The sequence below is a fragment of the Ostrea edulis genome, chromosome 4, assembly GCF_947568905.1.
Source record: "Ostrea edulis chromosome 4, xbOstEdul1.1, whole genome shotgun sequence".
In the NCBI taxonomy this organism is placed as follows: Eukaryota; Metazoa; Mollusca; class Bivalvia; order Ostreida; family Ostreidae; genus Ostrea; species Ostrea edulis.
Genome location: NC_079167.1, coordinates 92077174 through 92097549, shown reverse-complemented (window position 1 = coordinate 92097549; position 20376 = coordinate 92077174). Strand labels below are relative to the sequence as shown.

General features: G+C 34.5%; 2 protein-coding genes across 3 annotated transcripts in view; both read right to left on the bottom strand.

Annotated features, from left to right (window-relative positions):
* Positions 1-3253: 3253 nt before the first annotated feature.
* Positions 3254-7333, bottom strand: LOC125668606 (neurocalcin homolog). Its single transcript, XM_056164320.1, has 2 exons — positions 6658-7333; positions 3254-5750 (listed from the first exon to the last, which is right to left on the bottom strand). Exons 1-2 carry the CDS (start codon positions 7042-7044, stop codon positions 5571-5573), a joined length of 567 nt encoding a protein of 188 aa, XP_056020295.1. The 5' UTR covers positions 7045-7333; the 3' UTR covers positions 3254-5570.
* A 1622-nt stretch (positions 7334-8955) lies between these two features.
* The window catches only part of LOC125668607 (uncharacterized), a 48118-nt gene continuing 36697 nt past the window's right edge, over positions 8956-20376 (bottom strand). For both annotated transcript variants that reach the window (XM_056164318.1, XM_056164319.1), the window contains 4 exons: positions 19956-20106; positions 18577-18650; positions 15859-15966; positions 8956-13331 (listed from right to left, as the gene is read on the bottom strand). In XM_056164318.1, the coding sequence (XP_056020293.1) occupies positions 13212-13331; positions 15859-15966; positions 18577-18650; positions 19956-20106 (453 nt within the window). In that variant the 3' untranslated portion in view covers positions 8956-13211. The remainder of the gene's footprint in view (positions 13332-15858; positions 15967-18576; positions 18651-19955; positions 20107-20376) is intronic.

Here is a 20376-nt window from a genome sequence, read left to right as displayed (position 1 = left end):
GGTATTGTCAATGAGGAACTCTAGCATATTTTTTATTTCAACTTCAGAGTACTTGTGCATGGAATCAGAGTGGTGTTTAACAAAGTAATTTTTTGGATGACTGATCACTAGATATAAATATTTCCGTTTTCCATTTTTGTTGAAGAAGCAACTGTCTATGATGTCAAAACGTCTAGTCTTTAATTTGTCGTGAGGAATGGTCGTGTAAAGTGTTGAAAAGTCAAAGGTTTGTTATTGATTTAGGAAAAGTGTTGCGATTTCAATTTTACTAAAAAGTTCTTTAGAATTTTTTAGAATCCACATTTGATTAACACCACTTCTGGCATATGTAGTCGCACGATAAGTTTGAAGTTTCTCCTTGGCAGTTGTTAATATTTTCGCGAGGAGCAAAGATACGGGCTTGGTAGAGCACTTACTGGATCCAGCAATGTATCTTTGTTTGTAAGGGTTTTTATGAAGTTTAGGAATCCAGTATAGGTAGGGTAACTCATATTCATTCGACCCATTGACTGGGATATTAGATGTGTCTAAAACTGAAGCATGGTTTTGAAGACTTTCATCTTTTGAAAGGGCAGTTGGAATATAAGTACGATTACCAAAAGTGGAATGAATGCCAAGTTCGTTTAAAATACAGTTGTAATAATGAGCCTTACAAAAAAGACAATGTTGTTACAAGCTTTGTCAGCTGGAACTAAAACATATTCCTCATGTAACCTAATTCTTTTGTCACTTCTGGTTTACTAAACACAGAAGGATAGATGATACGTGCTTTTGTTTTAATATGTCTAATATTCCTCTTTGCTTTTAACCCATTGTGACAATGTATCAAGTTCTCCTTTTTCATATTTAGCCCATCGTCTGGCATAATCTTCGACAGAATTCATAATAGAAACGAAGTTCTGTAGCCAATTAAAAAAACCGAGGTTCTCTGTATTTAGGACCATTTAGAATCAGTGATTTGAGGTACTCATTTTCAACTATATCAACATCACCAGTAATGACAAGTCCAGCTGGGCTATAGTTAAAAGAGACGAAGCACAAGAACACTTGGTGGGTTACGTGTAAGATGGTCTATATCTAGGCACTGCAAAGTTTGTTTATAATTAAAAAGTTTGGATGCAATAGTAGAAGTATATTTGTAGGAAATACTGGGTGTAGACTTGTACTTGAAATAAGTTGGAATACACGACTGAACTCTTTTATGACAAAGAATGTTGCTTATGTTGACGGCATCTATTCTTTTGTTTGTAAATTTGAGCTTGAGGAATTGGCGGCATGGTTTGGAAGGAATATCATCCATGACCCGTTGTGGTTTAAAGAGCCTGTGATGGACAACATCCATAACCATAGAGTTCCGTCTACATTCTGGTGTTGAAAAATCCAAGTATAGACTAGCTGTGGCTTCCTCAAATAACGTATGTAAACTCTCAATGGAACAAAGTAAAGTTTTGTACGAATATGTGTCTGTTGGCGTAAGGTAAAAGTGAATCATACGTGACATACTTTATACTTGGTCTTTTATATGAACGATGTCCATGACTGCATTTCCGTTTTGAGTATTGGGAAAGAGTCCCATCACAATCACGTTATTTCGTTTGTGGACAAGTCAAATTTCCCACATCACTTACATTATCATTGCATCCATATAGAATTCCTGATCCAGTGATCTTCTCGTTGTCTACGAAAAGGTGTTGGATTGTTTGTGTGATGGTAATTTTTTTTCCAAAATCCTTACCCTCATGAATAAGATGGAGTGGTCCGGTGCATTAAAATGCTTGTAAAGAAGTTGGTTACCACCATTAATTATTTGAAATCTGTGCCCCGATCTTTTATTAAGTGAACCTTTTGTTTCTCCCACATAAATTAAGCCACACAGGTTACACTCAATAGCGTAGACAACGTTAGAAGATTTACAAGTCAAATTATCAAAAGTCTTGGTACAGAAACTATGTCCAGTGAGATTACTACTAAATGAATTTCTAGTGATCAGTATATCACAAGTTTTACAATTTTTTGCAGAACATTTTGAAATCGAGCACATGGGATCTGAAAAGGAATCATAAAAATATCTCTTAAAGGAACATAACCGTCTTTAATTTGGGTATAAGAATTTAGCCTGTGTCCCTTATAGACTTCACAGAGTGACACCTTTTTATACTGGGAGACGTCTATGGAGCGCCAAATTAACATAAACTAAAATAATTGAAGATATCTTAATTTAATGTGCGCAACAATTTAATTAAAGATCTCTTAAAAAAATTAATGATATCTTCAATTCTGAATTATTGCGCGCTTTAATTGAATTCATGATAGCATTAATTCTTCAGCTGAATGATGCGCACTTTAATTGAATTAATGATCTCTTCAAATGAATTAATGATATCAACAATTGAATTGATGCGCACTACAATATTCAATTGAAAAGAGCACTAATTGAATTGATGCGCGCATTAATTCATTTGATGAGAGCACTAATTGATTTATTGCGCGCTTTAATTCAATTATTGCTCTCTTCAATTGAATTAATGATATCTTTAATTGATTTGAAGAAATAAATAATTCTTTTAGAGAGAGCAACTATATAATTAAAGATATCTTCAATTCAACATATCCACAATTGAATTAATGATCTCTTTAATTGAATTGTTGCTCACTTTAAAAGAATTGATGCGTGCAATAATTCCTTATACAAAGGCATTGTAAATAATTAAAAGATATTTTCAATTGAATTAAAGAGATCATTATATTATTTATACCGACCTCTAAATTAATTATTGCGAGCAATATTTCTACGAAATTGATGCTCTCATCAATTAAATGGAAGAGAACAATAATTGAATTAATGCACGCTGCAAATCTATTATTGCTCTCATTAATTCAATTGATGCGCGCATCAATTGAATTGAAGAGAGCAATAATTGAATTAATATGCCCATTAAATCAATTATTGCTCCCATTAATTCAATTTATGCGCGCATTAATTCAATTCATGAGAGCAATAATTGAATTGATGATATCTTCAAATAATTGAAGTTATCTTCAATCATTTGAGTTTATGTTAATGTGGTGCTCCATAGACGTGTCAGCCAGTATTGTTTCGTTATTGTGTATATTTATCGAGCGACAAGTATCCTCGGGGACAGACTGTCCACCAGCAGAGATACAAGCTCGATGGTTAAAGGAAAGGCGAAGATAACGAACAGCGATCAATCTCAATATGTGCATTTGCAAATTTTGTAATCTAAACAAAATCGAAGGTGAATATCACTTTATTTTGGAATGTCCATAGTATAGTAATTGGCGTATTATATACATTTAAAAAAATATTATTGGATAAGGTAATCAGTTACTTAGCAACAACAAAAAACTTCACTATCTTTGTATCTTTCTCCAAAAAAGCTACTGTCAATCTAAATAATGTATGCTCATAGCGCATGTAACCAATTGCATATCATAATATAATGTATGTTCATTGTTCAATATAAATGTACATATCAATCTAAACAGTATTTTATTATGAATAACATACCAAGGATTAGGCAGCAGACAACGCCTATATAAGCCGTCTCCTTGAGATATCTATGTACATATGCTTATGTTAGAACACTTATGGTATAATGTGTGTTGTGTACATCACTGTACTCGCAGTATCATTGTATGTGTATATTGATGTGAACGTCTATGTAATAGATGAGTGTTCTTACGTTTTCTATACGTACAGAGGCGGATCCAGGAATTGCGCTTACTGGGGGGGGGGGGGGGGGGCACTTTATGATGCAGGAGGTCTGGGGGCCGCCTTGAGGCCCCCCAGTGGGTCCAGGGCGAAGGTCTTGGCTTGAAATATGTCTCCTATATAAGTCATTTCTACTATTTTCTATCAGTTTTAATTAGTGAAATTAGTCAAATGACGCGAATTTTATGGGCTTGGGGAAAAATTAATTTCTCCCAATAAAGTAATTCAAGAAACAAAAGATTTTGTCATTTATTTCTCCGGGAGTGGAAGAAATGATTGCTTCTTTTATCGTTTAGTATATTTTTCTGAACAAAATACCACAATTCACCTTAAATTTGAAAATTTTGAGCTGCACCCCTTAAATCCGCCACTGATGTATTTGGTGTATTTAATACACGTCTGTGAACTGTATGATTTTGTGCTTAGAAACAGAACTGTACATAAGTAAAACAAGTACAAAAAGGCTGGCACTAAATCTACAAACATATATTCATTGCAAACTACAAGGTGTACTATTATCAAAAAGTACGTCCAATGGACTGACCCTCACAGCGTGAAGAGATAATGGGGGATATAATTATCCTCAAACAGGGACGAGTTAATTAATAATGGTCATCAGTGCAAAAATCAACTTGTACTCCGTAAAATTCACAAAAGCACTTTGAAAAAAAAGAGCGAACTGATAAACATAGGATTAACAGACAAAGACAAAAAATTCAAATAATCAGCAGGCATACCACCCTCACAGTGTCATTGATTACGTACATGTACCTCCACATATCCTCAAAATGTCAGGGTTTTGTGATTACGTACCTCCTCAAAGTGTCAAAGTTTTGTGATTATGTACTCCATACAGGTAAGTAATCACCAAACGTTGATATTGTGTGACGGGGTACGTAATCACCAAACGTTGATATTGTGTGACGGGGTACGTAATCACCAAACGTTGATATTGTGTGACGGGGTAAGTAATCACCAAACGTTGATATTGTGTGACGGGGTACGTAATCACCAAACATTGATATTGTGTGACGGGGTACGTAATCACCAAACGTTGATATTGTGTGACGGGGTACGTAATCACCAAACGTTGATATTGTGTGACGGGGTACGTAATCACCAAACGTTGATATTGTGTGACGGGGTACGTAATCACCAAACGTTGATATTGTGTGACGGGGTACGTAATCACAAAACGTTGATATTGTGGGGATGTGTGCAAGTAATCACAAAACCTTGACATTGTGGGGATGTGAGGATGTACGTAATCACAAAACCTTGACATTGTGGGGATGTGAGGATGTACGTAATCACAAAAAGTTGACACTGTGAGGATGCAGGCATACCCGCAGTAATCATGTCTTATGTGGCAGCATGTAGAATCACGAAAACTTAACTGATCAAAAAATTTAGGGTTTTATCTGATCCTATAGCCTAAGTGAACTGATGGATTATTCTACCAGGAAGAGTGAGTACGCTCAAATATTCTCTCTTTCTCTTCTTCCAATAATCTGCATACCACCTCTGGTGTATTGTCGCAAATGATTATTTACAAAAATCAACTTGCACTCAGTAAAATTCACATTAACCTCTCAAGCTCTCTCTCTCAACAAGGAAGAGATTTTCGAGGTCAATACATTGATTTTAAACATTGACCCAAAACATCAAACAATAATCTTATAAATTGCTAAGCGTTGAAATCGGTTGACAATCTTCCGGAATGACTTGTCAGAACATAAGATCTTTGTCCACAGTTTAATGCTAAAATATGTTAATGATCTGTGCACAATCCGTAAATGGTTGCGACTCTTTTACCAGGAAGTGTGCCCGATATGTTTTAAGAGTCGGGCTCCGGGTCCGGCTGCAATAGATTGATTACGAAGTCATTCTTGGAGGCCCCTTCCAGGAATTCTTCGTAACTGATTTTATCGTCCTTGTTGACATCCAAGTCAGAGAAAAGCTCCTGGGTCAGCTGGTCTACAGACTGTACAGCAGCGGTCGTCATCTTACATATTGACTACAAAACGTGATAGATAGCATATGTAAAGCACATTGGTGTTTGAAGACTTCAGTCCGGTACACGTGTATACATAATGAACCGCGGCAATTAATATATGACTATGTACGGACAAAAACCAGGTTCTACCGTCCCAATAACAGCGTGTCACTTCCCTTGATGGAGCATACAACCACTGATTGGCCGTATGGTTTCAATATAAAGTGAGTTTGGGTGACCACGCTAGGCCATTCTTTCAATGTGATTGGTCACTGAGAACAAAAGTAAAACCCCTTTCATTGAAATCTATGAGAAGTTTCGTCCAAACGTTTGCAGACTCGATCAAGCGAAGGGTCATGCAATTATCATAAACTGATTTTCTTGGGAAAAAAACTTTGATTCTGTTTATACAAGAATTTGAGGAATTCCAAACTTCAACAACTCCGTATTCATTAACACTGCAAGTGTTCAAACTTCAACGTATTTAAACATACAATGCTTCAGGAAATATTAAAGAGATAAATGAATGTATCTGCTATATACTTACATACATGTACATAAAAGATAAACTTCCGCATTCGTTATAAATATTAATGCCATTGGGGGTATCGACATTCCATCAGCTAGATTAGACAGATATTCGCAAGAAGCATTATCAAACTGAGGTGGAGCAAAACAGTCTTGGGTTAAAAAAAAAAAAAAAAAAAAAAAAAAAAAAAAAAAAAAAAAAAAAAAATTCAACATGAATTTAACAAATTTCCGATGAATCCACTGAAAGGACACTTCCCTAATTTATTATGTATGAACCACCTTCCAGACACATTAAAGAATGAAAGTAGGTGGGGATGCAATATAGCTGTCTATCAGATAACATTGAGCTTGTTCTGGTGTCTGAGGCGAGTCTCTCGGAGATAAAGTACATACTCACCGTAATGATCTTGCTCATCTCGTCCTTGGTAATATAACCATCCCCGTTAATGTCGTACACACGGAAAGCCCAGTTTAACTTCTTGTCCATGTCTTGGCTGCTGGACACAAACAATCCCACCACAAATTCCTGGAAGTCCACCATGTTATTTCCGTCCGTGTCGAACGTTCGAAACACGTGCTCTGCGAACTCTTTAGCATCCCCAGTAAAAAGTTTATTGTACACCTCTATAAAGTCCTTTCGCGTCAGCTGGGTCTTGCCCGGGGTCAGTGACTCTTTGTAATCTTGGTACCACGTTTTGATGTCTTCATCCATTAATTCTGATCCCAAGTGTTTCTGTAATTCTTCCACGGTCTTTGGATTTAGTCTGCTTCCCTTGTTCCCCATCTTGTGCGACTTTTAACGTTTTTCACTCAACTGATGTTCAGATGTTTTAAAGGTAAAACTTGAAAGGGGGTCACATTACGCAATTTTGCTGCCTTTATATAGTTTGAAGCACGGTTGGATGGAGACGAGTCAGTCGATTTCCAAACAGATAACTAGTGTACACAATTGAAGAGGTATTATCCTGAGGTAAAATTCGGTTACAAAGAAACACCCACTTAATACCGGGAAAAATCCAATATAATTTCGCATTAGAGTACGAAACATAATGGTATATTCATGTTTTCTTGTCAACGTAGCTTGACCCCCCTCCCCCCGACATTAGGAAACGTAATTTTAACACAGTGAATTTTAAAGTTTTAACAATGAATAAAAAAAAAAACCACTGCCGTGTTACAGTGCAAATGAACCAGAAATATAGATATTTGACACAGGATTAACAGGAAATGGAGATATTCTAAGTTTGCAAGTAACAACAGAAAGCCATGAAAAATGTAAAATGGCATTTGACAATTTCAGTTATTGAAATGTTGGATATTTTTTCCCCCTAAATGAATAATTTGTAGTTCTGATTCGTTCGCAGCATCGTCGGGACCCAAGGGTTTCTTCTTCGTTACATATGCATATACACTGTAACGAAGAGAAAACCCGGGGGTTTGGCGGGTCCGATCACGATCCATTACGTTTTAAAAATGGACTATTCGATCAATGATAGAGCACGCTGTAACAGAAATTCGAGAATTATATAAGGATGAAAGACGACTCATAATGAATGAGTGAACTGAAATCTTAGTTCTCTTGAAGAAATCTTTGACATCATTAATCATTCAGACCCTGGGTGTTCAGAAACTTTCATGGAATTTCGAATTCTAGTCCCATCCAAAGTCCTATTATCTCATGGGGAAAAATAACTGTTTTGAATATTTCAGAGTACATACTTGTACATGATAAAACAAATTCCCCCCAGTATCTGTTTTAATGAACAAGTTAGGAAAATTTGTGTAATATAGGAGGAAATTTTACCCTAAATGAACCCATCTGTGACTCACGATTCTTCTTCATACGAACATATTTTTAGAAAGATGTTCAAATATGTTCTGTGCCAACATCCGGATATTCAAAACCGTCAAGGTCCTGGTGTCGTGAAAATCTAGAGCTCAAAAAAATATTTTGTTTTTTCACAACAAAATGAAGAAATGCATGCATTGAAAGAGACAAAATCCTGCATTTTGCATTCCATATGTTGATGTTAAATAATGAATGGACCCGGTATCAGGTAAACTACACTCCAGGTAAACCTATTTATGTCTCAGTGCATCTACACAATGCTGTCTGGTCAAACTTATGAACGTGGAAATAATTTTATTGTAGGCAAGCGCGGCTGCAAAGTTTGAACCAATTTAACGCCCAAGTGATGATGAAATTCCCCGTGCTGCACGTCTACCAGAACTAAAATTATATCGTATACCGCCATCCTCTGCCAGAACTATACCAGCAGACATTGTAGAAACCCTCGAATGATGAAAAAGTTGATAACATCAAACATCATTGTTCACGTTCAAGTTGGAAATTCGATACCTGGCGCAAGACGTTACCATCACAACTAAATCCGACCTGAGAATCTGGGTTGCATTTTATCAGCAAACTGATTGAATCTGCGAGGACTGCATAAGCATCTTATACGTCAACTACATAAGTATTGATAATTTATTCTCTATTGAGAATTCGGCGGTTCGTAAACTCTTTCCGTGAAAGATAGCGAACCTTCAAATCCTCAATGCTGAATCTACAATTGTATATGAAATTAATCAGCTTGCGGTGTCAAATACGTAGGCAGTTCTATATGAAATTAATCAGCTTGCGGTGTCTAGAGTGTTAAGGCTAAAGGTGATATTCAAAAATATTTTCAAGAAATACTGATTGTCCTGTTTAATTCATACATATTTTTTCGAAAATAAAACTAATTAAAAGATTTCACAACTCGCACAATGTTACAACGCATTACTACAGAATGACAATAAGCAATAACACGCTAGCGCTGTACCATTAACTTAGATAGAATTTGTACAACGCTTTACTCTGGACGCTGTACCAATAAATTACATGAAATTTATACAATGGACTAACAACAGCTGAATACATGATTGTCATGAAATTTTAACTCATCCAAAAATAACATGAAAACGGAGCATATTTTTAAAAAAAAATCACCATTTCTGTTTTTTCACGTGAAATACGGGATACAATTAGTACAATAACTAAAACCTTGAAATTCAACAGTCAAGCGAGATCGTAAGGAAAGTGACATTCCTTTTGTTTTCTTTAAATACCACAAAGCCAGTGCTTCTTCTATTCCCTCTATAGTTATGAAAGCTATAGATATACTGTTCAACAGATATTTTTGTTTTTCTCCGTTTCCATTTAAAATTCATACAAAAGGTATGCAGGTGTTTCCCATCAAAGATAGGATTGTTCAAAATCAAACAAATATTAAACCCATCGTTCACAAAATACATGTACAGTCAAATCTAATATCTATAATTTCACCTTTTTAAAAATTGTAAATACTTTATATTTTCAATGAATAAACATGTGCAATATGTACGTTTTCACCACACACTCGACGTTTTACGTGGAGTGCCAGTCATTTTCACCTACTGGTATATATACTTACACACTCTCTCCGTAACCCCCCAAATCTTGCATGAGTCCATCTTAAAGTAAAAATATGGTCTGACAAAGAAAGTTATTTGGAAAAAAATCAACATATTATTCAAAAAAGAAAGAAAGCTATTTGAAACAAGAGGTTCTGAGTCACATTGCTCACCTGAGTCACCTTGGCCCATATTCCATATTTAAAGATTTCCCCTATATATTCGCATGTTAAACTTTGAACTTTATTGTGGCCCAAACCTACATCAGGGGACCATGATTTTTACAAACTTGAATCTGCACTATGTCGGGAAGCTTTCATATAAATGTAAACTTTTCTGGCCAAATGGTTCTTGAGAAGATTTTCTCTCTATATTTGTATGTAAAATGTTGATCTCCAATTGTGGCCCAATCCTCCCCTCTGGAGGGGGGGGGGGGCATGGTTTTAACAAACTTGAATCTGCACTATGTCAGGAAGCTTTCCTGTAATAATAATTTCCTGGCCCAGTGGTTCTTGAGAGGAAGATTTTCCCTAGATATTTGTTTGTAAAACTTTGATCCCCTATTGTAGCCCCATCCTACCTACCCCCCCCCCCCCCCCCCCCCCCCCCCCCCGGAGCCATGATTTTAACAAACTTAAATCTCCACTATGTCAGGAAGCTTTCCTATAAATTTCAACTCTTCTGGTCCATTGGTTCTTGAGAAGAAGATGTTTAAACAACCCCACCCTATTTTTGCATTTTTGTGATTATCTCCCCTTTGAAGGAGGCAAAGTCCTTCATTTGAACAAACTTGAAAGCCCTTCACCCAAGGATGCTTTTTGTCAAGCTTGGTTGAATTTGGCTGAGTGGTTCTGGAGAAGAAGTTGAAAATGTAAAAAGGTTTACAGATGGACAGACAGGTTGACAACAGGTGATCAGAAAAGCTCACTTGAGCTAAAAATACCAACATATTATTTAGCCCTTGTAGTGATTGTTTCAAATTTTGAAATTCAATTGTTTTGCTGCAGTAAAAATCTTTCATTTAATTTGATTGAATAAGTGTACAATTATGAAAATATTATGCAATCTACATTTTTTCACCTACTGATATATACTCTCTCCGCAAAAAAATTATCTAATCTTGCATGTGACTTCACATTACAGTAAAATGGTCTGACGATGATTATAGAAAAAAAAAAGAGAGCCATTTGGAAAAAAGATTCAATATAAAAAAGAAAGAAAGAAAGCTATTTGAAACAAGAGGTCCATAGGCCTTATTGGTCACCTGTCCACTAGTGAAAAAGTATCACTACTCCCAAGGGCTATGAAATCTAGAAAAAAAATTCCTGTTCTGAATATCTAAGCTAAATTCTAATGTTCAGCAACAGTATAAATCAAGATGTGTTCTTAAAACTTCACTGTCCTTAAAAGTGCATACACTGGTGAAAGGCTTTACATAATATAATAGGTGTATTAACATTAAAAGATATGATGAATTTGACCCCATCTTAGAGTCAAAACCCTGGGTTGTGAAATTCACCATTTTTTGTACATCCTCTTCTGCTATTCCTAAGTATATGCATTTCGATTTTATACAGTATCAGCAAACTTACACATAAATACTATATACTAAGTTTGGCCCCACCCTGGGGGTTAGAACCCCTACTCCAGGGATCATCAAATTTACAATTTTTGTAAAGGATTACCTGCTCTTTCTAAAGATCCATTTAGTTTCCATTTCATATCAGTAACACTAAAGAAGATGTTACTTATCAAGGTAATTCCACCCTTATAGAATTATAGGTTCAATCTTATATTTGATTGTTTATTCTTCAAATAAAAATGATAAAATAAATGTGCTGCAGTATTAATAGAATTTTATCAAACAGCACACATACCTGTAACAACATCAGAAAATTGCAATTTTCATTAAACAGCATTATCAAACTTTCACACGAACAGGTTAAAACGATATAATAGTATTCAAAACAATTTCACGAAACTCTGTCTTTAAAATATATACAAAATGTTTGTGAAAAATAAAGGAAATTTATCGCATAATGGACTTAATAAATGATTTAATGAAAACAGTTATTGCCCTTGGATTCAATATTTTTAAATATATAGTTGATTATTCATATATAATTTAGACTTTTGAAATATTTTATGGTTAACAAGGTTTTTTACAATAGCTATTTAAAAAGACTCCAACAAAATTTATGTTCTTGTCATGCATAAATCTTATAAAATCATCGACTTTGTGAAATCTTATGATGTCACAGGAGGGTGGAACTACATTAAGTGTTTTACACATTTACACTATACAGTAAGTTTGGCCCTGCCCTGGGGTCAAAAATTCAGTTTTTGACCCGCCCCTAAGGCCCCAGGGGTGCAGGAATCCTGAAGTAGCAATCTATGTCCCCAATCTGATTAAAGTCAGATCCTCGATCCGCTCCTCTTTTTTTTTCTTGTCGCTACAAAAAAGAGGAGCGGATCGAGGATCTGATTTTAATCAGATTGTCTATGTCCCCATTGTTCCAAAGATGCTTCATACCAAATTTAAAAAGAATTAGAATGGTAGCTATCAAGGAAAAGTTAAAAATTTCTATTGTTCAAACATGTAATAACTGACCATTTTGGCCCCACATGGATACCAAAATTCCTACTCCTGGCATCATCAAATTTCCAATTTTAGTAAAGGACTACCTGCTTTTTCTAAATATCCATCTAGTTTCAATTTAGTATCAATAGCACTAAAGATGTTATTTAAGTGTTTTACACATAAACATTATATACCAAGTTTGGCCCCACCCTGAAGTCAAAATCCCTACCCCGGGGATCATGAAATATACAGTTGTGGTAGAAGCTTCCTTCCTCATCATTACTATATACTCACTTTCTCTGCTAGATGCCCAGCAGTAAAGAAGAAGATTTTAAAAGAATTACATCAATTTTACACTTTTTACCCCCAAAATTAAGTTTCCTTGGGGGGGGGGGGGGGGGCATTAATTTTACAATTTCCAGTCTCCTTCATCTATAGATATCAAATTTGGTCAAGTTGTTAACGGACAACGCACGACGGACCAATAGCAATAGGTCACCTAAGTGACTCAGGTGACCTTAAAAAAACCCATATCATTTAGACCATGTAGTGATTATTTCAAATTTTGCTGCAGTAAAAATCTATCTTCAGGAAAAGAGAAGTTTATTTTGATTGAATAAATGTACGATTATAAAAATAGAATGCTGTCCTTCAGACACAATTGATATAGTCCATAATTGTAAACGAAGACTCGCTACAAATGGACAGAAATATGACTAGTGACTGCAAACTGTGATTTATACATAAACCATCAAAGATAAAACTTTGATCTTGATCAAAAATGTTTGTTCTACACAATGCCTGAAATGTACTTAATGAAGAAAGTCTCTTGAATGAATAAAATACATTTCTTCAGACAGCAAACGCATCTAGCACTGACAATGGACGGGAGTTGTGATATATTACAGGGAGAAGGCCTGATCCCGCACAATTTCTCAGGACCCTGCGTAGCTGATGAGACAGAGAGGCAGGATTTGTGTGAGGTTGTACACAACATATTCCTCATTGTGGACTATATTGCCCTCTTCGCTGGACTTCTGAAGACGACCAGGGGTCTGAAATAGTCATCAGATGATTGTAAATAGTCACCTAATGATAATAATAGTCATCAGATGATTGTAAATAGTCATCTTATGATAATAATAGTCATCAGATGATTGTAAATAGTCATCTAATGATAATAATAGTCTTCAGATGATCGTAAGTAGTCATCTAATGATAATAAAAGTAATCAGATGATTGTAAATAGTCATCTAATGATAATAATAGTCATCAGATAAGCAAGGGTAGCCAATAGGTAATAGTCATCAGATGATTGTAAATAGTCATCTAATGATAATAATAGTCATCAGATGATTGTAAATAGTCATCTAATGATAATAATAGTCATCAGATGATTGTAAATACTCATCTAATGATAATAATAGTCATCAGATGATTGTAAATACTCATCTAATGATAATAAGTCATTACATGATTGTTATCAGATGATTGTAAATAGTCATCAGATGATTGTAAATAGTCATCTAATGATAATTATAATCATCAGATGATTGTAAATAGTCATCAAATGATAATAATAGTCATCAGATGGTTGTAAATTGTCATCAAATGATAATAATAGTCATCGGATGATTGTAAATAGTCATCTATTGATAATAATAGTCGTCAGATTATTGTAAATAGTCATTCAATGATAATAATAGTCATCAGCTAATTGTATATAGTCATCTAATGATAATAAAAGTAATCAGATGATTGTAAATAGTCATCCCATGATAATAATAGTCATCAGATAATTCACCATAAAATTATAATAAGTTATTTGATGCAAACAAATGGTCCTCAGATAATCATCAGATTATAATAAATGGTCATCAAATAATTATAGCCATCACATAATAATAGATATTCATTAGATAATTATAATCACAGATAATGAATACTCATCAGATAATTTTATTCATCACATAATGATAAATAATTATCAGATGATTTTAGCCACCAGACAATTATTAAACAATGGCACCACAAAATGGTACATCCCCTCACAATGTAAACCATTCAGTAACTTTGACCTTGACCTATGACCTTTATAACCAGAAATCAATAGACATCTTCTTTCATATGTCCTTTTTACTGTATTAAACTGAAAACTAGCACAAAATGAAATCTTTATACACCGTCCAAAATATATTCATGCCAATCTAATTAAAATCATATCTTCTCAAACCGTTACACTAGAGAGGGATCTGACAGCATTGTGTTTGAGGTCATGTTACATCACCTTTCACACTTGACCAATCAAATGACGACTTTCGCTAACATGAAAGGTTTGCTGTTATATCGTAACTGAGAAGTATGTTAGAATAACTGAAGATGGCGGTAGCCATGAGCGATGTTATAATGCCACAGGAAATATATTTTAACGATATGGATGTATAATACCTAAGATCTTCCTATGCTCTTTTTTTAACGATGATATTTGGAATTCGTTTAAAATTTTCATGGATCAATGCCATTTTTTGTTTATTTACAATCCAGATACGATTCGGTAAAATGAATCCTGATTGGTCCTTGATTCTTTGTCAAGCTATCATTATTAGTCGAATATTAATTCAATTATACATGAGACTGGGGTCAATAGCATGACCTCAAATGAAATGCTGTCAGATCCTTCCCCAGTGTAATGGTTAGAGAAGATCTGATTTTAATTAGATTGATATTCATGCATACACAGGGATAAGTGAATGAGGATACTATATTCTTGATAGTGATGGGCAATTGGATAAAAAACTATAACCCTAACTGATGTCAGTGTCTTGTAATTGATTAGTAGCATCATAGATCTCTGAACGACAGACAATCGATCATCGGCGACAAATGTTTCATCACTACTTTTTTATGTGTGATGAGACAATAAATCCTAGCACTGAAATATTTCAATCCACTTATTCTTGATACTTCTTTTTGGTGATGAGATAAAAATCCTAGCACTGAAATATTTCTATCCATTAATTATTAATACTTTTTTTGTAATGAGATAATAAATCCTAGCTAGCAATGAAATATTTCTATCCACTAATTCTTGGTACTTCTTTTTGGTGATGAGATAATAAATCCTAGCACTGAAATATTTCTATCTATTTTATTTTACATGCAGTATAGATTCTACAGACATGTGAGATTAGGGTTTAACCCTAACCCTACAAAGGGAAATCTGCCTTGTGAACATTAAGGGACCAAGGCCCTCTACCCCCTCACCTGTAAACAGCAAAGGACCACCCCTTAAAATACCAAAGCCCCTTGTCATAAGCGGTCCTTTGGATGAGACCGCAAAAACCGAGTCCCTGTGTCTCAGCAGGTGTGGCACGATAAAAATCCCTCCCTGCTTAAAGGCTGTAAGCACTGAGAATAGGCCGAAATTTGCAGCCCTTCACCGGCAACGGTGATGTTTCCATATGAATGAAAGATTCTCAAGAGGGACGTTAAACAACAGAACCAAAACCCATTCATCTCTCTTAGTTCTCAATTCCACAAATCATTCTAAGTATGATAAACTATACATCACCCCAAACTTACAATAATGGAATCAAACTGTGAACTGCTGGGCGATTTTCTAGTTTTGTCATGTTTAGTTACAGTCTCCATGTTACCAAGGCCAACCTCCACTAACAGAATTTTCCCAAGCTGTGAAAGAAAACAATGTCATCATAATAATTCATAGTGAGTGTAAATGTTTACTTGTGTCTGAAAATATTTACTTGTGTCAGTACTTGTGTCTGCAAATGTTTACTTGTGTTTGCAAATGTTTACCTATGTCTGTAAATGTTTACTTGTGTCTGTAAATGTTTACATGTGTGTGTAAATGTTTACTTATGTCTGTAAATATTTACTTGTGTCTGCAAATGTTTACTTGTGTCTGTAAAAGTTTACTTGTGTGTGTAAATGTTTACATGTGTGTGTAAATGTTTACTTGTGTCTGTAAATGTTTACTTGTGTCTGAAAATATTTACTTGTGTCTGCAAATGTTTACTTGTGTGTGTAAATGTTTACTTGTGTCTGTAAATGTTTACTTGTGTCTGTAAATGTTTACTTGTGTGTGTAAATGTTTACTTGTGTCTGTGAATGTTTACTGGTGTGTGTAAATGTTTACTTGTGTCTGTAAATGTTTACTTGTGTCTGTAAAAGTTTACTTGTGTGTGTAAATGTTTACTTGTGTCTGTGAATGTTTACATGTGTGTGTAAATGTTTACTTGTGTCTGAAAATATTTACTTGTGTCTGCAAATGTTTACTTGTGTGTGTAAATGTTTACTTGTGTCTGAAAATATTTACTTGTGTCTGCAAATGTTTACTTGTGTGTGTAAATGTTTACTTGTGTCTGTAAATGTTTACTTGCGTCTGTAAATGTTTACCTGTGTCTGTAAATGTTTACTTGTGTCTGTAAATGTTTACTTGTGTCTGTGAATGTTTACCTGTGTCTGTAAATGTTTACCTGTGTCTGAAAATGTTTACTTGTGTCTGTAAATGTTTACTTGTGTGTGTAAATGTTTACTTGTGTCTGTGAATGTTTACCTGTGTCTGTAAATGTTTACTTGTGTCTGAAAATGTTTACTTGTGTCTGCAAATGTTTACCTGTGTGTGTAAATGTTTACTTGTGTCTGTAAATGTTTACATGTGTGTGTAAATGTTTACTTGTGTGTGTAAATGTTTACATGTGTCTGTAAATGTTTACATGTGTGTGTGTATGTTTACTTGTGTCTGTAAATGTTTACATGTGTCTGTAAATGTTTAATTGTGTGTGTAAATGTTTACTTGTGTGTGTAAATGTTTACTTGTGTCTGAAAATATTTACTTGTGTCTGGAAATGTTTACTTGTGTGTGTAAATGTTTACCTGTGTCTGTAAATGTTTACATGTGTGTGTAAATGTTTACTTGTGTGTGTAAATGTTTACTTGTGTGTGTAAATGTTTACTTGTGTGTGTAAATGTTTACTTGTGTCTGCAAATGTTTACTTGTGTGTGTAAATGTTTACCTGTGTCTGTAAATGTTTACTTGTGTCTGCAAATGTTTACTTGTGTGTGTAAATGTTTACCTGTGTCTGTAAATGTTTACTTGTGTCTGCAAATGTTTACTTGTGTGTGTAAATGTTTACCTGTGTCTGTAAATGTTTACTTGTGTCTGGAAATGTTTACTTGTGTGTGTAAATGTTTACTTGTGTGTGTGAATGTTTACTTGTGTCTGTGAATGTTTACTGGTGTGTGTAAATGTTTACTTGTGTGTGTAAATGTTTACTTGTGTGTGTAAAAGTTTACTTGTGTCTGTAAATGTTTAATTGTGTCTGTAAATGTTTACTTGTGTGTGTAAATGTTTACTTGTGTCTGTAAATGTTTACTTGTGTGTGTAAATGTTTACTTGTGTCTGTAAATGTTTACTTGTGTCTGTAAATGTTTACTTGTGTGTGTAAAAGTTTACTTGTGTCTGTAAATGTTTACTTGTGTCTGTAAATGTTTACTTGTGTGTGTAAATGTTTACTTGAATGTATCTGTAAATGTTTACTTGTATTGGGTATGTTTTCTTATGTCTGTGAATGTCTAATTGTGTCTGTGAATATTCTTATCACATATTTACTCTTTTATCCAGTGGATATCACCCATTACATAAATTTTAATTATTATACTATGTTTTCCTATTCCATTTCTGACGTCACAAACAAACGCCAATTTTACGCATGCAGTTTGTTTACAAAATGTCAGGAAGCAAAATTCCCAACAATGCAGTAACGTAAATGAATAACCCAGGGTTGGGTTGTTAACATGTGATAAAAAGAATCTCCCATGATTTGTGGTTTGATATGATTTATACCCAAGGCTTGGGGATAAAAAACACACAACTCGTTGAATATAAATCATATCAAACCACAAACCATGGGAGATCCTATATATTTCTTTGAATACACTTATTGCATATAAACTTAATACAGGGCTGCTCTAAGATAAACTCAATACGATACTATTATGAGATAATAAGATACTGTTCTACGATAACATCAATACCATACTGTATAAGCTATGCAAAATAACATTGATAGAATTGAGATGATATTCATACAGATCTTCCTAACATAATCTCAATACTAAACTGCATGAAATAACATCAACGCAACACTAGAGATATTTTCGATACAATGCAACATTGTTTTTGTTTCAATATGAAAACCCACATGAAACCATAAGCCTAATAAAAATATAATACAAGTTATATAATTTTTTAAATGTTATTCATATTTCAATGCTTACCGCAGAAAACTGTGCGGCTTTGGAGGGATATTTTGAGAAATACAGTCCTCTTCCAAATTCACCATAAACAAAATCTGCAATTGATAAAATGATGACATTTGGTGATGATATTTTGTTAAAATCAGAAACGTGATGATTTCAGGTGTATGTTTACTCTCTATTTGCCAGAAAATATGTACAAGCACTCTGAAGTTGAAATAAAAAATATGCTAGAGTTCCTCATTGACGATATCTTTCTCGTCTTTGGTGATAAGGTTTTCCAACAGTCTGTTGGAATAATTCCCATGGCCACAATTTGTGCTCCTTTGTTAGCTGACCTGTTTCTATATTCATATGAAGCAGAATTTATTCAAAAACTTCTATGTGAGAAGAAAAAATCTCTTGCTGTGGCCTTCAATTTGACTTTTAGATATATCGACGATGAATTATCTAATAACAATAATAACTTTCATTCATATGTCGATTCAATATATCCCTGTGAGTTTGAAATAAAAGATACCACAGAGTCTTCCACTTCTGCTTCATACTTAGATATTTTATTGAAAGTAAACATTAACGGCAAACTGACAACGCAACTGTATGACAAACGGGATGATTTCAGCTTCTCCATCATCAACTTCCCATATTTATGTAGCAATATTCCATTATCACCTGCATATGGTGTTTATATCTCTCAACTAATTCGATACGCAAGAGCTTGTTCTGCGTATGGTCAGTTTTTAAATCAAAGCAGGTTACTGACAAACAAGTTGATGGTACAGGGGTTCCAACAGTCTCTTTAAAATCAGTATTTCGCAAATTCTATGTTCGTTATAACGATCTAGTTTGCCAATACAACCTATCATTAGGTCCAATGCTGTCTGACATGTTTCATACAGATTGTTAGACCGTTCTTGGTACACTGATTTTGACTACGGATGACTCCATTCACCTGATCAAGATATACAAATATGTAGGGCTCATGGCGGGTGTGACCGGTCAACAGGGAATGCTTACTCCTCCTAGGCACCTGATCCCACCTCTGGTATGTCCAGGGGTTCATGTTTGCCCATCTATTTACTTTGTATTGCTTATAGGAGTTATGAGATTGATCCCTGTTCATTATCTTCACCTTTCATGGAACCAATAATTAATTTCATATATAAATCATCAAGATTTCTTAAAATTTGATTTTTATACCTGTAGATCTCCAAGACATTTGAGAATCATATCTGACTAAACAATATTAACAGTACAGACCTGATTCCTTGAAGCCGTGTTTGAGGATGTTATTTAATTAATACAGACCTGATTCCTTGAAGTCGTGTTTGAGGATGTTATTTAATTAATACAGACCCGATTCCTTGAAGTCGTGTTTGAGGATGTTATTAAGTACAGACCTGATTCCTTGAAGCCATGTTTGAGGATGTCGTTGAGCCTCTTGGGGTGTTCCAGGCCCCCACAGAAGTACAGATCAGCTATCAGCGATGGATCCTTCATAATCTTGATTTGCTCTCGGTACTTCTCCACATACAATTCCGATAATGTCGCCTGCAACATTAAATACATTTCAGTTGTGTAACATCTAAAATTGTAAAATTACTATAGTTCAGGTTTTTAATTTTCAATGATTGTTGTAATTTTATATCTATGAATTCATCAATTGGAAAATAAAAATGTGTGCAGGGTGTAATATGAATTTGTGCTGATAAGAGTTATGTAAAATACATCATTTTTTTTATCACAGGGTGAGTAAAATGACTGCTACTAAAGTTTCTTTATCGTTACACACAGTAAACCTATCAATGGTAACTTTCATCA

Coding starts and splice junctions, on each gene's coding strand:
- LOC125668606 (XM_056164320.1), bottom strand. CDS start 7,044: ATGGGGAACAAGGGAAGCAGACTAAATCCAAAGACCGTGGAAGAATTA. Junction 5,751..6,657: donor AGATGAGCAAGATCATTACG/GTGAGTATGTAC, acceptor CACGTTTTGTAG/TCAATATGTAAGATGACGAC.